At 44.9% G+C, this 19,530-nt stretch overlaps 1 protein-coding gene across 5 annotated transcripts in view; it reads left to right on the top strand.

Annotated features, from left to right (window-relative positions):
• LOC109907364 (PHD finger protein 14-like) overlaps positions 1-19,530 on the top strand; it is a 114,320-nt gene that overhangs the window by 39,423 nt on the left and 55,367 nt on the right. For 4 of the 5 annotated variants that reach the window (XM_031793394.1, XM_031793396.1, XM_031793395.1 and 1 more), the window contains 2 exons: positions 131-193; positions 403-527. In XM_031793394.1, coding sequence (XP_031649254.1) covers positions 131-193; positions 403-527 — 188 coding nt within the window. Of the gene's footprint in view, positions 1-130; positions 194-402; positions 528-2,749; positions 6,922-19,530 lie in introns of those variants that run through there. The other variant, XM_020505291.2, reaches the window with a different exon arrangement.

The following is a 19,530-nucleotide window of genomic DNA, read 5'->3' on the forward strand; positions in this document are numbered from 1 at the left end:
ATCATGAGACTGACCAGAGCTCAGGTCAATTATCTCTCATCAATTCACACAGATCAATCAATTAGCACAAAAATCTAGCTTCGTTAAAAGGGTCCGAAATGATCCTAACATGCTGTTCTGTATTCCACAGAGAACCAGAGGGCAGAAGAGGAAGAGGGTGTCCGTCTGTGAAGAAGAAAAGTTTGAGGTGGAGGTATGTAATTGGTCTAAATATGTTACTAAACATTCCTACATCTCCTAACCTCCCTAACACACTCAGAACTAATACATACACATCCCCTGTGTTACATACAGGACTACTCTATTCACTCTATTAGCCTGCATAGTACTCTTTCTTCCCAGCCATTACCACACACACACACACGGCAGTGTTGGGTCTAATCAGCCTGTGTGTTTCCATAGGAACCGGCTCTACGGGAGCGGCATCAGCGCCAGTCTGCGATGCAGAAGAAGACACCTAAAGCAGACGACATTAGGACCGACTGTACATCCTGCAAAGGACCTGGGGACAACGAGAACCTCGTCAGGTGGGTCACTGCGTGTGTTTGTGTGTACCAGTCAAACGTTTGGACACACCTACTCATTCAAGGTTTTTTCTTTATTTTTACTATTTTCTACATTGTGTAATAATAGTGAAGACATCAAAACTATGAAATAATACATATGGAATCGTGTAGTAACCAAAAAAAGTGTTAAATAAATCAAAATATATTTAATTTCTGAGATTCTTCAAAGTAGCCACCCTTTGCATTGATGACAGCTTTGCACACTCTTGGCGTTCTCTCAACCAGTTTCATGAGGTTGTCGCATGGAATGCATTTCAATTAACAGGTGTGCCTTGTTAAAAGTTAATTTGTTGAATGTCTTTCCTTCTTAATACGTTTGAGCCAATCAGTTGTGTTGTGACAAGGTAGGGGTGGTATACAGAAGATAGCCCTATTTGGTAAAAGACCAAGTCCATGTTATGGGAAGAACAGCTCAAATAAGCAAAGAGAAACGACAGTCCATCAACATTTCAAGAAAGTTTCTACAAGTGCAGTCGCAAAAACCATCAAGTACTATGATGAAACTGGCTCTCATGAGGACCGCCACAGGAAAGGAAGACCCAGAGTTACCTCTGCTGCAGAGGATAACTTCATTAGAGTTAACTGCACCTCAGATTGCACCCCAAATAAATGCTTCACAGAGTTCAAGTAACAGACACATCTCAACATCAACTGTTCAGAGGAGACTGTGTGAATCACGCCTTCATGGTCGAATTTCTACAAAGAAACCACTACTAAAGGACACCAATAAGAAGAAGAGACTTATTTGGGACAAGAAACATGAGCAATGGACAGTAGACCAGTGGAAATATGTCCTTTGTTCTGATGAGGCTGTGTCTTTGTGAGATGTAGAGTAGGTGAATGTGTGGTTGTGTGGTTCCCACTGTGAAGCATGGAGGATGAGGTGTGATTGTGTGGGGGTGCTTTGCTGGTGACACTGTCTAGGATTGATTTAGAATCCAAGGCACACGTAACCATCATGGCTACCACAGCATTCTGCAGCGATAAGCCATCCCATCTGGTTTGTGGGACTATAATTCGTTTTTCATCAGGACAGTGACCCAAAACACACCTCCAGGCTCTGTAAGGGCTATTTGACCATGAAGGAGAGTAATGGAAACATGCATCAGATGACCTGGCTTCCACAATCACCCGACCTCAACCCAAATGAGATGGTTTGGGATGAATTGGACCGCAGAGTGAAAAGCAGCCAACAAGTGCTCAGCATATGTGGGAACTCCTTCAAGACTGTTGGAAAATATTCCTCATGAAGCTGGTTGAGAGAATGCCAAGAGTGTGGAAAGCTGTCATCAAGGCAATGGGTGGCTACTTTGAAGAATCAAAAATATATTTGGATTTGTTTAACACTTTTTTTGTTACTACATGATTCCATAGTGTTGATGTCTGGACTTTTATTCTACAATGTAGAAAATAGTAAAAATAAAGAAAAACTCTTGAATGAGTAGGTGTGTCAACTTTTGACTGGTACTGTATGTGAAAAGGCTGGTGTGTGGGATAATGTGGGTGTCGCCATGGAATGGGAGGTTGGAAGGGTGTGTGTGTGTGTGTGTGTGTGTGTTTGCGTGCGTGTGTGTGTGTGGAACCATATCCTCCTGATGATTTAATGTTCAGTCTTCATTAGTAGGCCTTGGTTGCCTTGCGTAGGCAGAAGGCCACGATGAGGGGGGCTGAGGCCAGCAGCTCTGTAGACACCTGTATTGAACAACCACCTACATTTACACACTTCATCAAGATGTAGTGAACAGTCTAATCTGCCCTGATCTCCTATCAGAGATTCAGCGGTCTCCCGCTGCTTCAACAGGACCATAACTCTAGTAGATCCCTCAGTAGTGTGTGAATTACAGCAGTCAGCATTTACACACTGTAGACTGACTGATTCATCAGAGTGTATTTATTTATGAGGTAGACCACCCTTAATTGCGTTATATTTGGCTTACAAACTGGCACTGTCATTGGCTCATTTCAACAGAAACTGTATGCTTTATTCACTTAATAATTTGTTAGAATTGACTTAATTTATCCACTTAACGTAGGGTTCTTTATGTGAGCTGTATTTGGTATTATTAGTGTATGTAAGGTTGAGCTAATAATGTGTGGTTCTGTCAGTGTTTTATAGGTTAAGGAGGTCGGGGGCTGAGAGGTGTGCTGCCTGCCCTGACTCTTTCTATCTTTGCATTGCACAGGTTGTGAGAGCCGGGGCAGACACCTCTCCTCACCTCCCCACACCTAGACACTGCTGGACAGATGAGAGAGAGAAGCAGACCTTTGGCTTAGAGGCAGAGAGGGACTTAATTACGTGGAAGAATGACAGCGGCGGTGTGGGATCAGATGGCCATCTTTGACCTTCCAACCACGGTCTTCTTCGTGACCCAAATTGGACCTTCTACTGGCCGTCCAATTAAATTTGAGGGAGAGAGGCAGAAATGGAAATGAACTTTGATGAATTCTAAAATACTTGTTGAAATTATCAAATTAAGTTTTGGAAGGTTCAGTATTACTGAACTGGTCAGAAGAAACAACAGGCCCTTTATGATCATCACTGCCAACTCTAAGAGTCCATCTCTAAGGACTAAGGTCTATCTAGAGTAAGGAGTGATTCTGAAACTGAACAATATTACTAGAAGCATCTCATTGGTTACCTGTCTGTCTGCTCCTCTCTATTCCTCTAACAATGGTGCTTCTTCTCTTCCCCTTTTTTGTCTCCCTTGTTCCCTTTTCTGTTTCTCTACCCCTGTCTCTTCACTCTCTCCTCAGCCCCCTTCCCTCTATCATCCATTCTATGTTGGCACTTCACTCCTTTGACCTCCCTAAGCATCTTATCACCACATCCAATCAGTTGTATTGACTCGAGTCATTTGTGGTCCAATCACATAGTGTTTTCCTCAGTAAAGGCCTTTAATTGGAGATGCACTTGAACTTAAGCTCTCATCATCTTCTTCTAGTGTTGTCGTCAAGTAGAACTTTCTAGAGTAGAGGAAAAGTAGTGATTTTTAGTAGAATGATTTTCCTTTCTGGTGTTTGAGAAGTACTGTAAGTAGCTGCTTAGATAAGGTTTAACATATTGAAAATAGCAACATTCGTAGTAATGGTTATTGTAACTTCTAATGTGAATGTGTGTGTACAGTAGGTTTTTAGTCTCCCTTCCTTCCTCTCTTTAATATTTTTAAAGTGACAGTTTAATTCTGAGTTCTATTGGAAGTGTGTGTGTGCACGCGCCTCCCCAGTGCCCCATAGTGAGTGCTGTCAACTGAGCAGCTGCCATGTGGTCTGTCTGTCAGGGTCCTTGACAGAAGTGTCACAGTTTGCCCTCACATGTCACTCCTCCGCTCATCTCCCCCATCCCAGGACCCTCTATGTCACTACTCCTCTCTTCTGCCCATCTGTCTGGGGACCCTATATCCATGGCTCTGGGAGCTGCCAAACCTCACATAATGCTTAGGTCCACTGGAAAATCTGCTGAGGAAATAAATATGGTGGTTTGGTAGTTTTCCTGTGGAGATTAGAGATGCCTGTACAGGATGACCTGGTCACTCACCACGTCATGTCACCCCCACGAGCCCTCCTCATCCCTCATCCTTCTCATCCACTTCAAAAAAGAGGACAGCCTCTAGCTAACCCTACTACAGCTAACCAGCTAACCCTACTACAGCTAACCAGCTAACCCTACTACAGCTAACCAGCTAACTCTACTACACGTAACCAGCTAACCCTACTACAGCTAACCAGCTAACCCTACTACAGCTAACCAGCTAACCCTACTACACGTAACCAGCTAACCCTACTACAGCTAACCAGCTAACCCTACTACAGCTAACCCTACTACAGCTAACCAGCTAACCCTGCTACACGTAACCAGCTAACCCTACTACAGCTAACCAGCTAACCCTACTACAGCTAACCAGCTAACCCTACTACAGCTAACCATGCTGCTGCTCCAGTTTCAACTTCCACCTGACTGTGCTGCTGCTCCAGTTTCAACTGTTCTGCCTTATTGTTATTCGACCATGCTGGTCATTTATGAACATTTGAACATCTTGGCCATGTTCTGTTATAATCTCCACCCGGCACAGCCAGAAGAGGACTGGCCACCCCACATAGCCTGGTTCCTCTCTAGGTTTCTTCCTAGGTATTGGCCTTTCTAGGGAGTTTTTCCTAGCCACCGTGCTTCTACACCTGCATTGCTTGCTGTTTGGGGTTTTAGGCTGGGTTTCTGTACAGCACTTTGAGATATCAGCTGATGTACGAAGGGCTATATAAATAAATTTGATTTGATTTGAACCAGCTAACCCTACTACAGCTAACCAGCTAACCCTACTACAGATAACCCTAATGCAACTAACCCTACTGCAGTTAACCCTACTTTCAGCTAATCCTATTCCAGTTAACCCTACTAAAGCCAACCCTACTACAGCTAACCCTACTACAGATAACCCTACTCCAGCTAACCCTAATGCAACTAACCCTACTTTCAGCTAATCCTATTCCAGTTAACCCTACTAAAGCCAACCCTACTACAGCTAACCCTACTCCAACTAACCCTACCCTACCCTACTACAGCTAACCAGCTAACCTTACTCCAGCTAAACCTACTCCAGCTAAACCTACTCCAGTTAACCCTACTAAAGCCAACCCTACTACAGCTAACCCTACTACAGATAACCCTACTCCAGCTAACCCTAATGCAACTAACCCTACTTTCAGCTAATCCTATTCCAGTTAACCCTACTAAAGCCAACCCTACTACAGCTAACCCTACTCCAACTAACCCTACCCTACTACAGCTAACCAGCTAACCTTACTCCAGCTAAACCTACTCCAGTTAACCCTACTAAAGCCAACCCTACTACAGCTAACCCTACTCCAACTAACCCTACCCTACTACAGCTAACCAGCTAACCTTACTCCAGCTAAACCTACTCCAATTAACCCTACTAAAGCCAACCCTACTACAGCTAACCCTACTCCAACTAACCCTACCCTACTACAGCTAACTAGATACTCCAGCTAATCCTACCCTACTACAGCTAACCCTACCTTACTCCAGCTAACCAGCTACCCATACTCCAGCTAACCCTACCCTACTCCAGCTAACCCTACCCTACTACAGCTAACCTTACCCTACTCCAGCTAACCCTACCCTACTACAGCTAACTCTACCCTACTACAGCTAACCAGCTAACCCTACTCCAGCTAACCCTACCCTACTACAGCTAACCCTACCCTACTACAGCTAACCCTACCCTACTCCAGCTAACCAGCTAACCCTACTCCAGCTAACCAGCTAACCCTACTCCAGCTAACGCTACCCTACTCCAGCTAACCCTACCCTACTCCAGCTAACCCTACCCTACTCCAGCTAACCAGCTAACCCTACTCCAGCTAACCCTACCCTACTACAGCTAACCCTACCCTACTCCAGCTAACCCTACTCCAGCTAACCCTACTCCAGCTAACCCTACCCTACTACAGCTAACCAGCTAACCCTACCCTACTCCAGCTAACCAGCTAACCCTACTCCAGCTAACCCTACTCCAGCTAACCCTACCCTACTACAGCTAACCAGCTAACCCTACACTACTACAGCTAACCCTACCATACTCCAGCTAACCTTACCCTACTCCAGCTAACCAGCTAACCCCACTCCAGCTAACCCTACCCTACTACAGCTAACCAGCTAACCCTACCCTACTACAGCTAACCAGCTATCCCTACCTGTACTAACCTTAGCTCTGGCTCTGTATATATATAACCATCAGACCAAGGGTTAGGCTATGGCCAACTGTGTATCTGACTGTAGCCTACAGTAAATGTACTTTTAACATGGCAATACGTGGTGTGTTCCATCCGTTTAGAGTGTGTGAATGAACACCTGGTAGCTGTGTTGTGTGATCGGTGTGTACAGTATTTATTAATTGATTGAAGTCCATGCTTTTTTGTGTCTTTTATTTGTGCATTCATTCTTGATTTTATATCGCAATACGCCTTTTGTTATTACTGTATTGTGAAGAAATTGAGTTAAGCTCACTTTTGTGTAGGAACCTTAAAGGACTCCTTGCTAGTCATATTAATTGTTTACATATTTGTTTACAATACATGCCTTTATGCTACTATTTGTTTACACACATGCCTATATGTGATTAGTATTATTTGTATATTTCTATATGTAATTATTTCTAACATGTTGTGGTATTACCACATTTGGTAGAAGTTCATACAGTAACTGTGATATACTGTATGGAGTAAGAATGTTGCTGCTCTCATGATATGTGTGAATGTGAAGTATCCCGAACTCCCAGCCCCTATGGCCCTCAGCATTACAGCGGAGCTTTAATAAACTCTTGACTTTTTCACCTTATTGCCATAGTGATAAATGAGAGTTAGACAGCTAATTAATTGTTGTAAAGGTGTGTCGGCGGCCATGTCGATGGCGGGCAGCGGTCCGTTTGTGCGTCTAACGCCCTCTGCCATCTCTGATTTATCACGGGGGAAGTGCCCCCTCGTCGGCTGCTGACCGTTAACAGGCCAGTAGAGCTGGTGAGAAGAGGAGAGTGGGCGGTGGTCTCTTTCTCTCCCTCTCTTTCTCTCCTTCTCTTCGAGACAAAGTTGATCTGTTTATTTCAGCTAAGCCCCGATTCTGTGGCCTCTCCTGTTCCTGCACCAATTCACCGCTCTCTCTTCTCTCTTTCTCCCTCACACACAGTGCCAGATAGAGAGGGAGAATAGAGGCTTTTGTGTACAATCTGGTTAACAAAAGCCTCCAATGTGTCTGGCACTAGACGGATAGGCAGCCGCAACAGAAAATAGTCAGAGAGACACTCTCCATGCTGGGACCAGACCTGAATTCAATAGAAATGGGTTTAATTGAGCTTGCCTGGCTTATTGGACCAATAGAATAGTTCCAAAAGTGCAAACCCTGCCCATCTGGCACTCTAGGAAGGCTACAGCAAACGCTGAAGTATTTCAAACATTTCCAATGGTATTTCAATCCAGGACTGGAGGGTAAGTACCCTGTGTTGGGCCCAGTAGAAAGACAGACAGACAGGTAGCTGTCTCACATCGAGGTTGAGACTCAGAGAGATGGAATCAGCACAGCGTGGAGAACTGTAAGTGCCCCAATCCCTCATTGCTGCAGCCTTCTCTCAGCCCCTCTCAGCCCAGGGTCCACAGAGACACAAGGGGAGCAGGCCTTGGCAGAGGGATTGAGTGAGGAAGGGTTGCTACAGCTGTGTTCCGACCATGGGGATGAGTGAATTTGAGACGGGCACTGGGTGATGGAGGGAGAGAGGGGAAGGATGGAGAGAAAGGAGGGAGGTTCTGGAAGAGCAGTAACCTTTGGGATGATGAGTGTGTTTCCCATTACCGTCCTGACACAGGATCCACTGAGATGATTTAATGGTGGCATTTTGTTTTTGCTGACTTCACTTTTTCTCTCTACTACCATTAAAAGAGAAGAGAAAAGGCATAGGGCTGAGCTGTGCTGCTGTGTGGGTAGAGAAGCCATGCAGCTCCAGTCTATTACTCCCCTGCTAGCCAGCCAGCCAGCTAGCTTCTTCCTTCCCTTCTCTTATCCCACTGATTCCGCCGCAGTGTGTGTGTCCGCTCCGCTCACTTCCTGATTGCACTTTCTTCCTCTTATCCTTCTCTCCTTTTTTTATTCCCTTTTTCCTCTGCAGTGCAGTTGTGGCCCCTCCCACCTCCCCACCTATGGCTCAGTGACTACACACTAAGATGAATCACCCAACCCCCAGAGGTGCCTTATATCCTAATTAGTGTGGGGTTTGCCCCAGCACTCAGACAGATGTACACTGTTAAGGGGTGTGTGTATCATAGACAATATCTTTCCTTCCTGTAACATAACATAAGGCCAAGGGGAGACAGCACATGGAGAGGCCCTCAGTGAGCAGGCTGGGGCCTTAGTTAGGTCAGTCAGGGGCTAGAGGGGTCAGGCTCTACCTGGTGCTGCTGCTCAAGTCCACACACACACACACACACACACACACACTCTGCCTGGCTCTGTATCTGTATGTCTGAGCTCAGCCCACTGAGGCCCCCTACTGTTGAACTAGGGGAACAGCTCCAGACCTGTCTCACAGTTACATTCAGCATTTGCTTGTCTGCCTAGAGTGACAACTGGGTGGGGGTTACACTGTTCTATTGGTTACGTTGCTCCAGGCAAAGTATGTGAACTAGGGCTGACCCCATTTAGTTTACTGTTTTTTTATTATTTATTTTTTAGGGGGGGGGGGGGGGGGGGGGGGTGATAGCCTGTTGGTCAACCAAGATTTAATTAGTTCGCTTAATCAATAAATAGGCCTACACCCTTCCATTTTGGAAAGTGCATTCACGAATGAATGTGACTATTTTTAGTGTTGTTTGTGTTGTTTACGTTGTTCCAAACGGTCAGAAAAATTATATTGTAATCTAACGGCACCTGTTTGGGATGCATAGCCCTAATATTCACGCAGCGCTTGTCCATTCCTTCTTTTAAATATTCTTTGTCTCGTCCTCTGCATCCATTTTGTTACGGTGTTTGTCACGTGTTATGGTGTTCAGAGTTTGTTCTAACCAATTTATTGATGTGATTAGGATATGCTATAGGTCAGGCCCTAATGGTCACGTGCATTCGAAGCATACATGTGTCACATAAAGAGAGCAAGGGTTGAGGGAATGTTTTTCCTAAACTAATTAGGGATTTCAGTAACATAACTTTTCAGTCAAAAATGGCTGTATTCATGTTGGAGCTGCAGCAGAGAGGACAGGGCTATACACACTGTTATGTGGTGGTCACTACAGCAGAGAGGACAGGGCTATACACACTGTTATGTGGTGGTCACTACAGCAGAGGACAGGGTTATACACTTATGTGGTGGTCACTACAGCAGAGTGGACAGGGCTATACACACTGTTATGTGGTGGTCACTACAGCAGAGAGGACAGGGCTATACACACTGTTATGTGGTGGTCACTACAGCAGAGAGGACAGGGTTATACACTGTTATGTGGTGGTCACTACAGCAGAGAGGAGAGGGCTATACACTGTTATGTGGTGGTCACTACAGCAGAGAGGACAGGGCTATACACACTGTTATGTGGTGGTCACTACAGCAGAGAGGACAGGGTTATACACTGTTATGTGGTGGTCACTACAGCAGAGAGGACAGGGCTATACACACTGTTATGTGGTGGTCACTACAGCAGAGAGGACAGGGTTATACACTGTTATGTGGTGGTCACTACAGCAGAGAGGACAGGGTTATACACTGTTATGTGGTGGTCACTACAGCAGAGAGGACAGGGCTATATACTCTGGTATGTGGTGGTCACTACAGCAGAGAGGACAGGGTTATACACTGTTATGTGGTGGTCACTACAGCAGAGAGGACAGGGCTATATACTTATGTGGTGGTCACTACAGCAGAGAGGACAGGGCTATACACTTATGTGGTGGTCACTACAGCAGAGAGGACAGGGCTATACACACTGTTATGTGGTGGTCACTACAGCAGAGAGGACAGGGCTATACACACTGTTATGTGGTGGTCACTACAGCAGAGAGGACAGGGCTATACACTGTTATGTGGTGGTCACTACAGCAGAGAGGACAGGGTTATACACTGCTATGTGGTGGTCACTACAGCAGAGAGGACAGGGCTATACACACTGTTATGTGGTGGTCACTACAGCAGAGAGGACAGGGCTATACACACTGTTATGTGGTGGTCACTACAGCAGAGAGGACAGGGTTAAACACTTATGTGGTGGTCACTACAGCAGAGAGGACAGGGCTATACACACTGTTATGTGGTGGTCACTACAGCAGAGAGGACAGGGCTATACACTGTTATGTGGTGGTCACTACAGCAGAAAGGACAGGGTTATACACTGCTATGTGGTGGTCACTACAGCAGAGAGGACAGGGCTATACACTGTTATGTGGTGGTCACTACAGCAGAGAGGACAGGGTTATACACTGCTATGTGGTGGTCACTACAGCAGAGAGGACAGGGCTATACACACTGTTATGTGGTGGTCACTACAGCAGAGAGGACAGGGCTATACACTGTTATGTGGTGGTCACTACAGCAGAGAGGACAGGGTTATACACTGTTATGTGGTGGTCACTACAGCAGAGAGGACAGGGTTATACACTGCTATGTGGTGGTCACTACAGCAGAGAGGACAGGGCTATACACACTGTTATGTGGTGGTCACTACAGCAGAGAGGACAGGGCTATCAAATCAAATCAAATTTATTTATATAGCCCTTCGTACATCAGCTGATATCTCAAAGTGCTGTACAGAAACCCAGCCTAAAACCCCAAACAGCAAGCAATGCAGGTGTAGAAGCATCTGAACGAATTATAGACGTCTTGGCTATGTTTCACAAGTTGTGACACACTGTTATGTGGTGGTCACTACAGCAGAGAGGACAGGGCTATACACTGTTATGTGGTGGTCACTACAGCAGAGAGGACAGGGCTATACACACTGTTATGTGGTGGTCACTACAGCAGAGAGGACAGGGCTATACACTGTTATGTGGTGGTCACTACAGCAGAGAGGACAGGGTTATACACTGCTATGTGGTGGTCACTACAGCAGAGAGGACAGGGCTATACACACTGTTATGTGGTGGTCACTACAGCAGAGAGGACAGGGCTATACACTGTTATGTGGTGGTCACTACAGCAGAGAGGACAGGGCTATACACACTGTTATGTGGTGGTCACTACAGCAGAGAGGAGAGGGCTATATCAAATCAAATCAAATTTTATTTGTCACATACACATGGTTAGCAGATGTTAATGCGAGTGTAGCGAAATGCTTGTGCTTCTAGTTCCGACAATGCAGTAATAACCAACAAGTAATCTAGCTAACAATTCCAAAACTACTACCTTATAGACACAAGTGTAAGGGGATAAAGAATATGTACATAAAGATATATGAGTGAGTGATGGTACAGAGCGGCATAGGCAAGATACAGTAGATGGTATTGAGTGCAGTATATACATATGAGATGAGTATGTAAACAAAGTGGCATAGTTAAAGTGGCTAGTGATACATGTATTACATAAAGATGCAGTAGATGATATAGAGTACAGTATATACATATACATATGAGATGAATAATGTAGGGTATGTAAACATTATATTAGGTAGCATTGTTTAAAGTGGCTAGTGAAATGTTTTACATAATTTCCCATCAATTCCCATTATTAAAGTGGCTGGAGTTGAGTCAGTGTGTTGGCAGCAGCCACTCAATGTTAGTGGTGGCTGTTTAGCAGTCTGATGGCCTTGAGATAGAAGCTGTTTTTCAGTCTCTCGGTCCCAGCTTTGATGCACCTGTACTGACCTCGCCTTCTGGATGATAGCTGGGTGAACAGGCAGTGGCTCGGGTGGTTGTTGTCCTTGATGATCTTTATGGCCTTCCTGTGACATCGGGTGGTGTAGGTGTCCTGGAGGGCAGGTAGTTTGCCCCCGGTGATGCGTTGTGCAGACCTCACTACCCTCTGGAGAGCCTTACGGTTGTGGGCGGAGCAGTTGCCGTACCAGGCGGTGATACAGCCCGACAGGATGCTCTCGATTGTGCATCTGTAGAAGTTTGTGAGTGCTTTTGGTGACAAGCCGAATTTCTTCAGCCTCCTGAGGTTGAAGAGGCGCTGCTGCTCCTTCTTCACGATGCTGTCTGTGTGGGTGGACCAATTCAGTTTGTCTGTGATATGTACGCCGAGGAACTTAAAACTTACTACCCTCTCCACTACTGTTCCATCAATGTGGATAGGTGGGTGTTCCCTTTGCTGTTTCCTGAAGTCCACAATCATCTCCTTAGTTTTGTTGACGTTGAGTGTGAAGTTATTTTCCTGACACCACACTCCGAGGGCCCTCACTTCCTCCCTGTAGGCCGTCTCGTCGTTGTTGGTAATCAAGCCTACCACTGTTGTGTCGTCTGCAAACTTGATGATTGAGTTGGAGGCGTGCGTGGCCACGCAGTCGTGGGTGAACAGGGAGTACAGGAGAGGGCTCAGAACGCACCCTTGTGGGGCCCCAGTGTTGAGGATCAGCGGGGTGGAAATGTTGTTGCCTACCCTCACCACCTGGGGACGGCCCGTCAGGAAGTCCAGTACCCAGTTGCACAGGGCAGCAGAGAGGACAGGGCTATACACTTATGTGGTGGTCACTACAGCAGAGAGGGCAGGGTTATACACTGTTATGTGGTGGTCACTACAGCAGAGAGGAGAGGGCTATACACTGTTATGTGGTGGTCACTACAGCAGAGAGGACAGGGCTATACACACTTATGTGTTGGTCACTACAGCAGAGAGGAGAGGGCTATACACTGTTATGTGGTGGTCACTACAGCAGAGAGGACAGGGCTATACACTTATGTAGTGGTCACTACAGCAGAGAGGGCAGGGTTATACACTGTTATGTGGTGGTCACTACAACAGAGAGGACAGGGTTATACACTGTTATGTGGTGGTCACTACAGCAGAGAGGACAGGGTTATACACTGTTATGTGGTGGTCACTACAGCAGAGAGGAGAGGGCTATACACTGTTATGTGGTGGTCACTACAGCAGAGAGGACAGGGCTATACACTTATGTGGTGGTCACTACAGCAGAGAGGACAGGGCTATACACACTGTTATGTGGTTGTCACTACAGCAGAGAGGACAGGGCTATACACTTATGTGGTGGTCACGACAGCAGAGAGGGCAGGGTTATACACTGTTATGTGGTGGTCACTACAGCAGAGAGGACAGGGCTATACACTTATGTGGTGGTCACTACAGCAGAGAGGGCAGGGTTATACACTGTTATGTGGTGGTCACAACAGCAGAGAGGACAGGGCTATACACTGTTATGTGGTGGTCACTACAGCAGAGAGGAGAGGGCTATACACTGTTATGTGGTGGTCACTACAGCAGAGAGGACAGGGCTATACACTTATGTGGTGGTCACTACAGCAGAGAGGGCAGGGTTATACACTGTTATGTGGTGGTCACTACAGCAGAGAGGAGAGGGCTATACACGTATGTGGTGGTCACTACAGCAGAGAGGACAGGGCTATACACACTGTTATGTGGTGGTCACTACAGCAGAGAGGACAGGGCTATACACTTATGTGGTGGTCACGACAGCAGAGAGGGCAGGGTTATACACTGTTATGTGGTGGTCACTACAGCAGAGAGGAGAGGGCTATACACTGTTATGTGGTGGTCACTACAGCAGAGAGGACAGGGCTATACACTTATGTGGTGGTCACTACAGCAGAGAGGGCAGGGTTATACACTGTTATGTGGTGGTCACAACAGCAGAGAGGACAGGGCTATACACTGTTATGTGGTGGTCACTACAGCAGAGAGGGCAGGGTTATACACGTATGTGGTGGTCACTACAGCAGAGAGGACAGGGTTATACACTGTTATGTGGTGGTCACTACAGCAGAGAGGACAGGGCTATACACTGTTATGTGGTGGTCACTACAGCAGAGAGGAGAGGGGTATACACACTGTTATGTGGTGGTCACTACAGCAGAGAGGACAGGGTTATACACTGTTATGTGGTGGTCACTACAGCAGAGAGGACAGGGCTATACACTGTTATGTGGTGGTCACTACAGCAGAGAGGACAGGGCTATACACTGTTATGTGGTGGTCACTACAGCAGAGAGGACAGGGTTATACACTGTTATGTGGTGGTCACTACAGCAGAGAGGACAGGGCTATACCCTGTTATGTGGTGGTCACTGCAGCAGAGAGGACAGGCCTATACCCTGTTATGTGGTGGTCACTACAGCAGAGAGGAGAGCGAGACAATGGGTGCTAGTAACACAGTCTGAGCCAGGCGGCACAATCAAATCAATTGCGGTCAGACCCCCGCTAGTCATTTGTGTGTCTTAATTTTTTATTTTTTTTGCCTAGTAAAATAAAGGTACAATTTTAAATAAAAAAATCCTGTTCTAGTACTATGCTACGGTGTCCTATGTTCTAGTACTATGCTACAGTGTCCTATGTTCTAGTACTATGCTATAGTATCCTATGTTCTAGTACTATGCTACGGTGTCCTATGTTCTAGTACTATGCTACGGTGTCCTATGTTCTAGTACTATGCTACGGTGTCCTATGTTCTAGTATTATGCTACGGTGTCCTATGTTCTTGTACTATGCTACAGTGTCCTATGTTCTAGTACGATGCTATAGTATCCTATGTTCTAGTACTATGCTACAGTGTCCTATGTTCTAGTACTATGCTACAGTATCCTATGTTATTGTACTATGCTACAGTGTCCTATGTTCTAGTACTATGCTACAGTGTCCTATGTTCTAGTACTATGCTACGGTGTCCTATGTTCTAGTACTATGCTACGGTGTCCTATGTTCTAGTATTATGCTACAGTGTCCTATGTTCTAGTACTATGCTATAGTATCCTATGTTCTAGTACTATGCTACGGTGTCCTATGTTCTTGTACTATGCTACAGTGTCCTATGTTCTTGTACTATGCTACAGTGTCCTATGTTCTAGTACTATGCTACAGTGTCCTATGTTCTAGTACTATGCTATAGTATCCTATGTTCTAGTACTATGCTACAGTATCCTATGTTCTAGTACTATGCTACAGTGTCCTATGTTCTAGTACTATGCTACAGTGTCCTATGTTCTAGTACTATGCTACAGTGTCCTATGTTATTGTACTATGCTACAGTGTCCTATGTTCTAGTACTATGCTACGGTGTCCTATGTTCTAGTACTATGCTACGGTGTCCTATGTTCTAGTATTATGCTACGGTGTCCTATGTTCTTGTACTATGCTACAGTGTCCTATGTTCTAGTACGATGCTATAGTATCCTATGTTCTAGTACTATGCTACAGTGTCCTATGTTCTAGTACTATGCTACAGTATCCTATGTTATTGTACTATGCTACAGTGTCCTATGTTCTAGTACTATGCTACAGTGTCCTATGTTCTAGTACTATGCTACGGTGTCCTATGTTCTAGTACTATGCTACGGTGTCCTATGTTCTAGTATTATGCTACAGTGTCCTATGTTCTAGTACTATGCTATAGTATCCTATGTTCTAGTACTATGCTACGGTGTCCTATGTTCTTGTACTATGCTACAGTGTCCTATGTTCTTGTACTATGCTACAGTGTCCTATGTTCTAGTACTATGCTACAGTGTCCTATGTTCTAGTACTATGCTATAGTATCCTATGTTCTAGTACTATGCTACAGTATCCTATGTTCTAGTACTATGCTACAGTGTCCTATGTTCTAGTACTATGCTACAGTGTCCTATGTTCTAGTACTATGCTACAGTGTCCTATGTTCTAGTACTATGCTATAGTATCCTGTCTCCTTGTAGTGAGTGAGTTGTTCTAATGAGCTTGTAAATGCCTTGCAATGGTCTCTCTTTCTCTCTTTCTTTTTCTGTCTCTCCCCATTCATTACCTCCTCTTGACCACCTTGTAAAACAATGCCTCTTTAATAATATCTCAGTACCGTTCTACCGCCCGACACTAAATCAAAAAGTGGGAGGCTATAGGAGAATTCCCATAATCCGCTCCCACCATTTCTATAGAGAAAATTCACAGAACTACTTTGTCACAGGGCGGGATGCGGGAGTCAATGGCTGAGTGCTTTGTGGCGTATTGATCTCCCGTCACTTGAACACCCTCCATGTAATTGCACTGCCCTCTTGTGATAAATTCAATGCCGTTGTTTCGGACACTCCCAAGGCACCACACCGCAAGGCCTGTGCTGGCCCGGGAAGAAGAGAGAGTTGCGACTGTTCCATAAATGGACGACTCTTTCTCTTTGCATGTGGTGCAACAAAGACATTGTAAAGAAATCCCATATCAAAGGATCCCCGGGCCGGATTTGATGTGTTCATGGGGTTATTTGTTGCTTGTTTGACATTATTCTAACCAAAGGATGACTTTGTCAATGTATTTGACAATAGTGATGGTTGTGATGATGACAATGTTGTTGTTGATGATGATCATCTTGGAGTGTGTTATTCAAGGCCAACTGACGCCATGTTGTTTTCCATTTAGTTCATCTACAAAGAGGCTAATCAAAGTACTGCATGAGGATTCATCCCCAAACAAGTCAACAACATTTATTCACCACTAACAAACATGTAGAAAATGTCTATTTTCTTGACTTGACTCATTGAAGTGTTTTTCATCTATCTGATTTACACTACAGCACATGTTATGTTGCACTATCACTCTCCCCAGAGCAGAACCCTGCATGTGTGTACCTTAAGTGGATTATTCTTTTCTCAAATCTTCTTATGACCATGTATGTGTGTACATTTACGTATACTGAAGATTAAATACTTACATTTTGGATCCCAGCTCCAACCTTGTTGTCTAATCCAATGGTCTTACCTCAATTGAGTTAGGGTTTGCAGATGCTTAAAGTACGGATGAAAAGTTGCCTTCAGTTTCATGCTGATCTCATTTTGATTAAACAACTCTAATTGCTCTGATTCCTTTTAATATCCAATTATAACTCACTTGGCTTAAGTACCTCGGGAATCAATCGGATCTGACTCCCTCCCAATGTATCTATGGTAAAAAAAACTGATGATTAAATGAAATGAACATTGATCTAGGTTACATCTTCACGCTAGCCCATGTACTGCCTTCTGGCTTAAACACATCCTTTTAACTTTAAACCCTGTGAATCCTTTTTCTTACTTTGTTTCATATCTGTCTAATCTCTAAAATGCCCTTTGATTTCATTGAGTTGTGTGTGTTTGTGTGTGAGGCATCGGCTGTGATTGCCTGTGGTGGAGGAGAAACAAGGGAACAAGTCTATGAGGACCCCTATAGAGGCCACACACTCCAGACCCTTTGAAGAGGGGAAATGTAATGTGAAGTTGTGAGACCTGTGATGAGAGCAGATCAAACCACGGCTAAGCCACCTGCTTGTCATCCCACTGAGAGGGAGACAGAGAGACGGAGAGAGGGGAATGGGGAAAGGAAAAGAGAGAGAGGGTACAGGGGAGGATGTGGCAGAGAGGAGGGCCACTAAGAACTCCTGTCAGAGATTAAACAGCAGATGAAAGGGGATATTAGTCGCCCGCCGAAAGCAACATGTGTAGCAGACAAAACCAATCAATCGCCTACCTCATGCCCAATAAGATTACATCAATCAATAACTGCACTTTTGAGTGATTGGATTCTGTCTCCTTCCAGAGGAGAGTTGAGGAGGGAGAGATGGAGAATGGGGGGACGAGCGAGCGTCTACATTTTCCCAATGATTAAAGCGGAGACAAATTGGTTTGATAACATCAAGGACCTTGCTGTGGCGAGGTCTATAAGGGCAGTGTTCAGTGCTGATAGAGGTTGAGTGACCACGTACGATGGACACAGTACGTGAAGAGGATGGTGGGGCTACTGCATCACCTAACTCTCAGACCAGGTAGCCAAGGACTGGCCTGCGCCACTGATAATGTATATAAGCTCAGTGAGGAAGAACTGGAAAACAAGTGGTAGCATATACAATGAAGGAGTAGTGGGCCTAAAACTGATCCTTGAGGGACACCATAGATAACTATTGTCATACAGCACCTGTTGTCATTGTCTTCAGAAAGTATTCACACCCCTTGACTTTTTCCTCATTTTGTTGTGTTAGTCTGAATTTAAAATGGATGACATTTAGATTTTGTGCCACTGATCTACACACAATACTAAAAAATGTAAAGCTAAAATGTATTGTCAATAAGTATTCAACCCTTTTGTTATGGCAAGCCTAAATAAGTTCAGGAGTAAACATGTGCTAAACAAGTCACAAAAGTGCAAGAAAAGTGTTAACATTATTTTTAAATGACTACCCCATCTTTGTACCCCATACATATAATTATCTGTAAGGTCCTTCAGTCAAGCAGTGAATTTCAAGCACAGATTCAACCACAAAGACCAGGGAGATTTTCCAATGACTTGCAAAGAAGGGCACCTATTGGTAGATGGGTAAAAATAACACGTTGGATGTTATATCAATACACCCAGTCACTACAAAAATACAGGCGTCCTTCCTAACTCAGTTACCGGAGAGCAAGGAAAATGCTCAGGGATTTCCATAAGGCCAATGGTGACTAAATTGAGTTACAGAGTTGGCTCCCAAGTAGCGTAGCGGTCACTACAGCCTGGGGTTCGATCTCAGGATGTGTCACAGCTGGCAGTGACCGGGAGTCCCATAGGGCGGCACACAATTGGCCCAGAGTCATCCGGGTTAGGGGAGGGTTTGGCCAGGGAGTCTTTCCTCGTCACATCGTGCTCTAGCGACTCCTTGTGGAGGGCCGGGTGCCTGCAAGCTGACTTCAGTAGTCAGTTGGATAGTGTTTCCTCCGACACATTAGTGCCGGTGACTTCCGGGTTAAGTGAGCAGGTGTTAAGCAGCAGCACGTCTTGGTGGGTCATGTTTGGGAGGACGCATTACTTGACCTTCACCTCTCCCGAGCCCGTTGGAGAGTTTCAGAGATGAGACAGGATCGTAACTACCAATTAGATATCACGAAATTGGGGAGAAGGTGAGAAGGGTGGAGTAAAATAAACTGTTAGAGTTTAACTATTGTCATAGGAGAAAACTGAGGATGGATCACCAACATTGTAGTTACTCCACAATACTAACCTAAATGACAGAGTGAAAAGAAGGAAACCTGTACATAATACAAATATTCCAAATCATGCATCCTTTTTGCAATAAGGCACTAAAGAAATGCTGCAAGTACGGCAAATCCAACATATCACTGAGTACTACTCCTCATATTCTCAAGCATATTGGTGGCAAGAATAATGGGCAAATATTGTGCAATCTAGGTATGCAAAGCTCTTAGGGTGTTTACCCAGAAAGGGTGATTCTAACATGTATTGACACAGGGGGTTGAATACTTATCTAATCAAGATATATTACCATTTTATTTTCCATTAATAAAAAATTAAAATTA

Source organism: Oncorhynchus kisutch, linkage group LG17, assembly GCF_002021735.2.
Source record: "Oncorhynchus kisutch isolate 150728-3 linkage group LG17, Okis_V2, whole genome shotgun sequence".
NCBI lineage: Eukaryota > Metazoa > Chordata > Actinopteri > Salmoniformes > Salmonidae > Oncorhynchus > Oncorhynchus kisutch.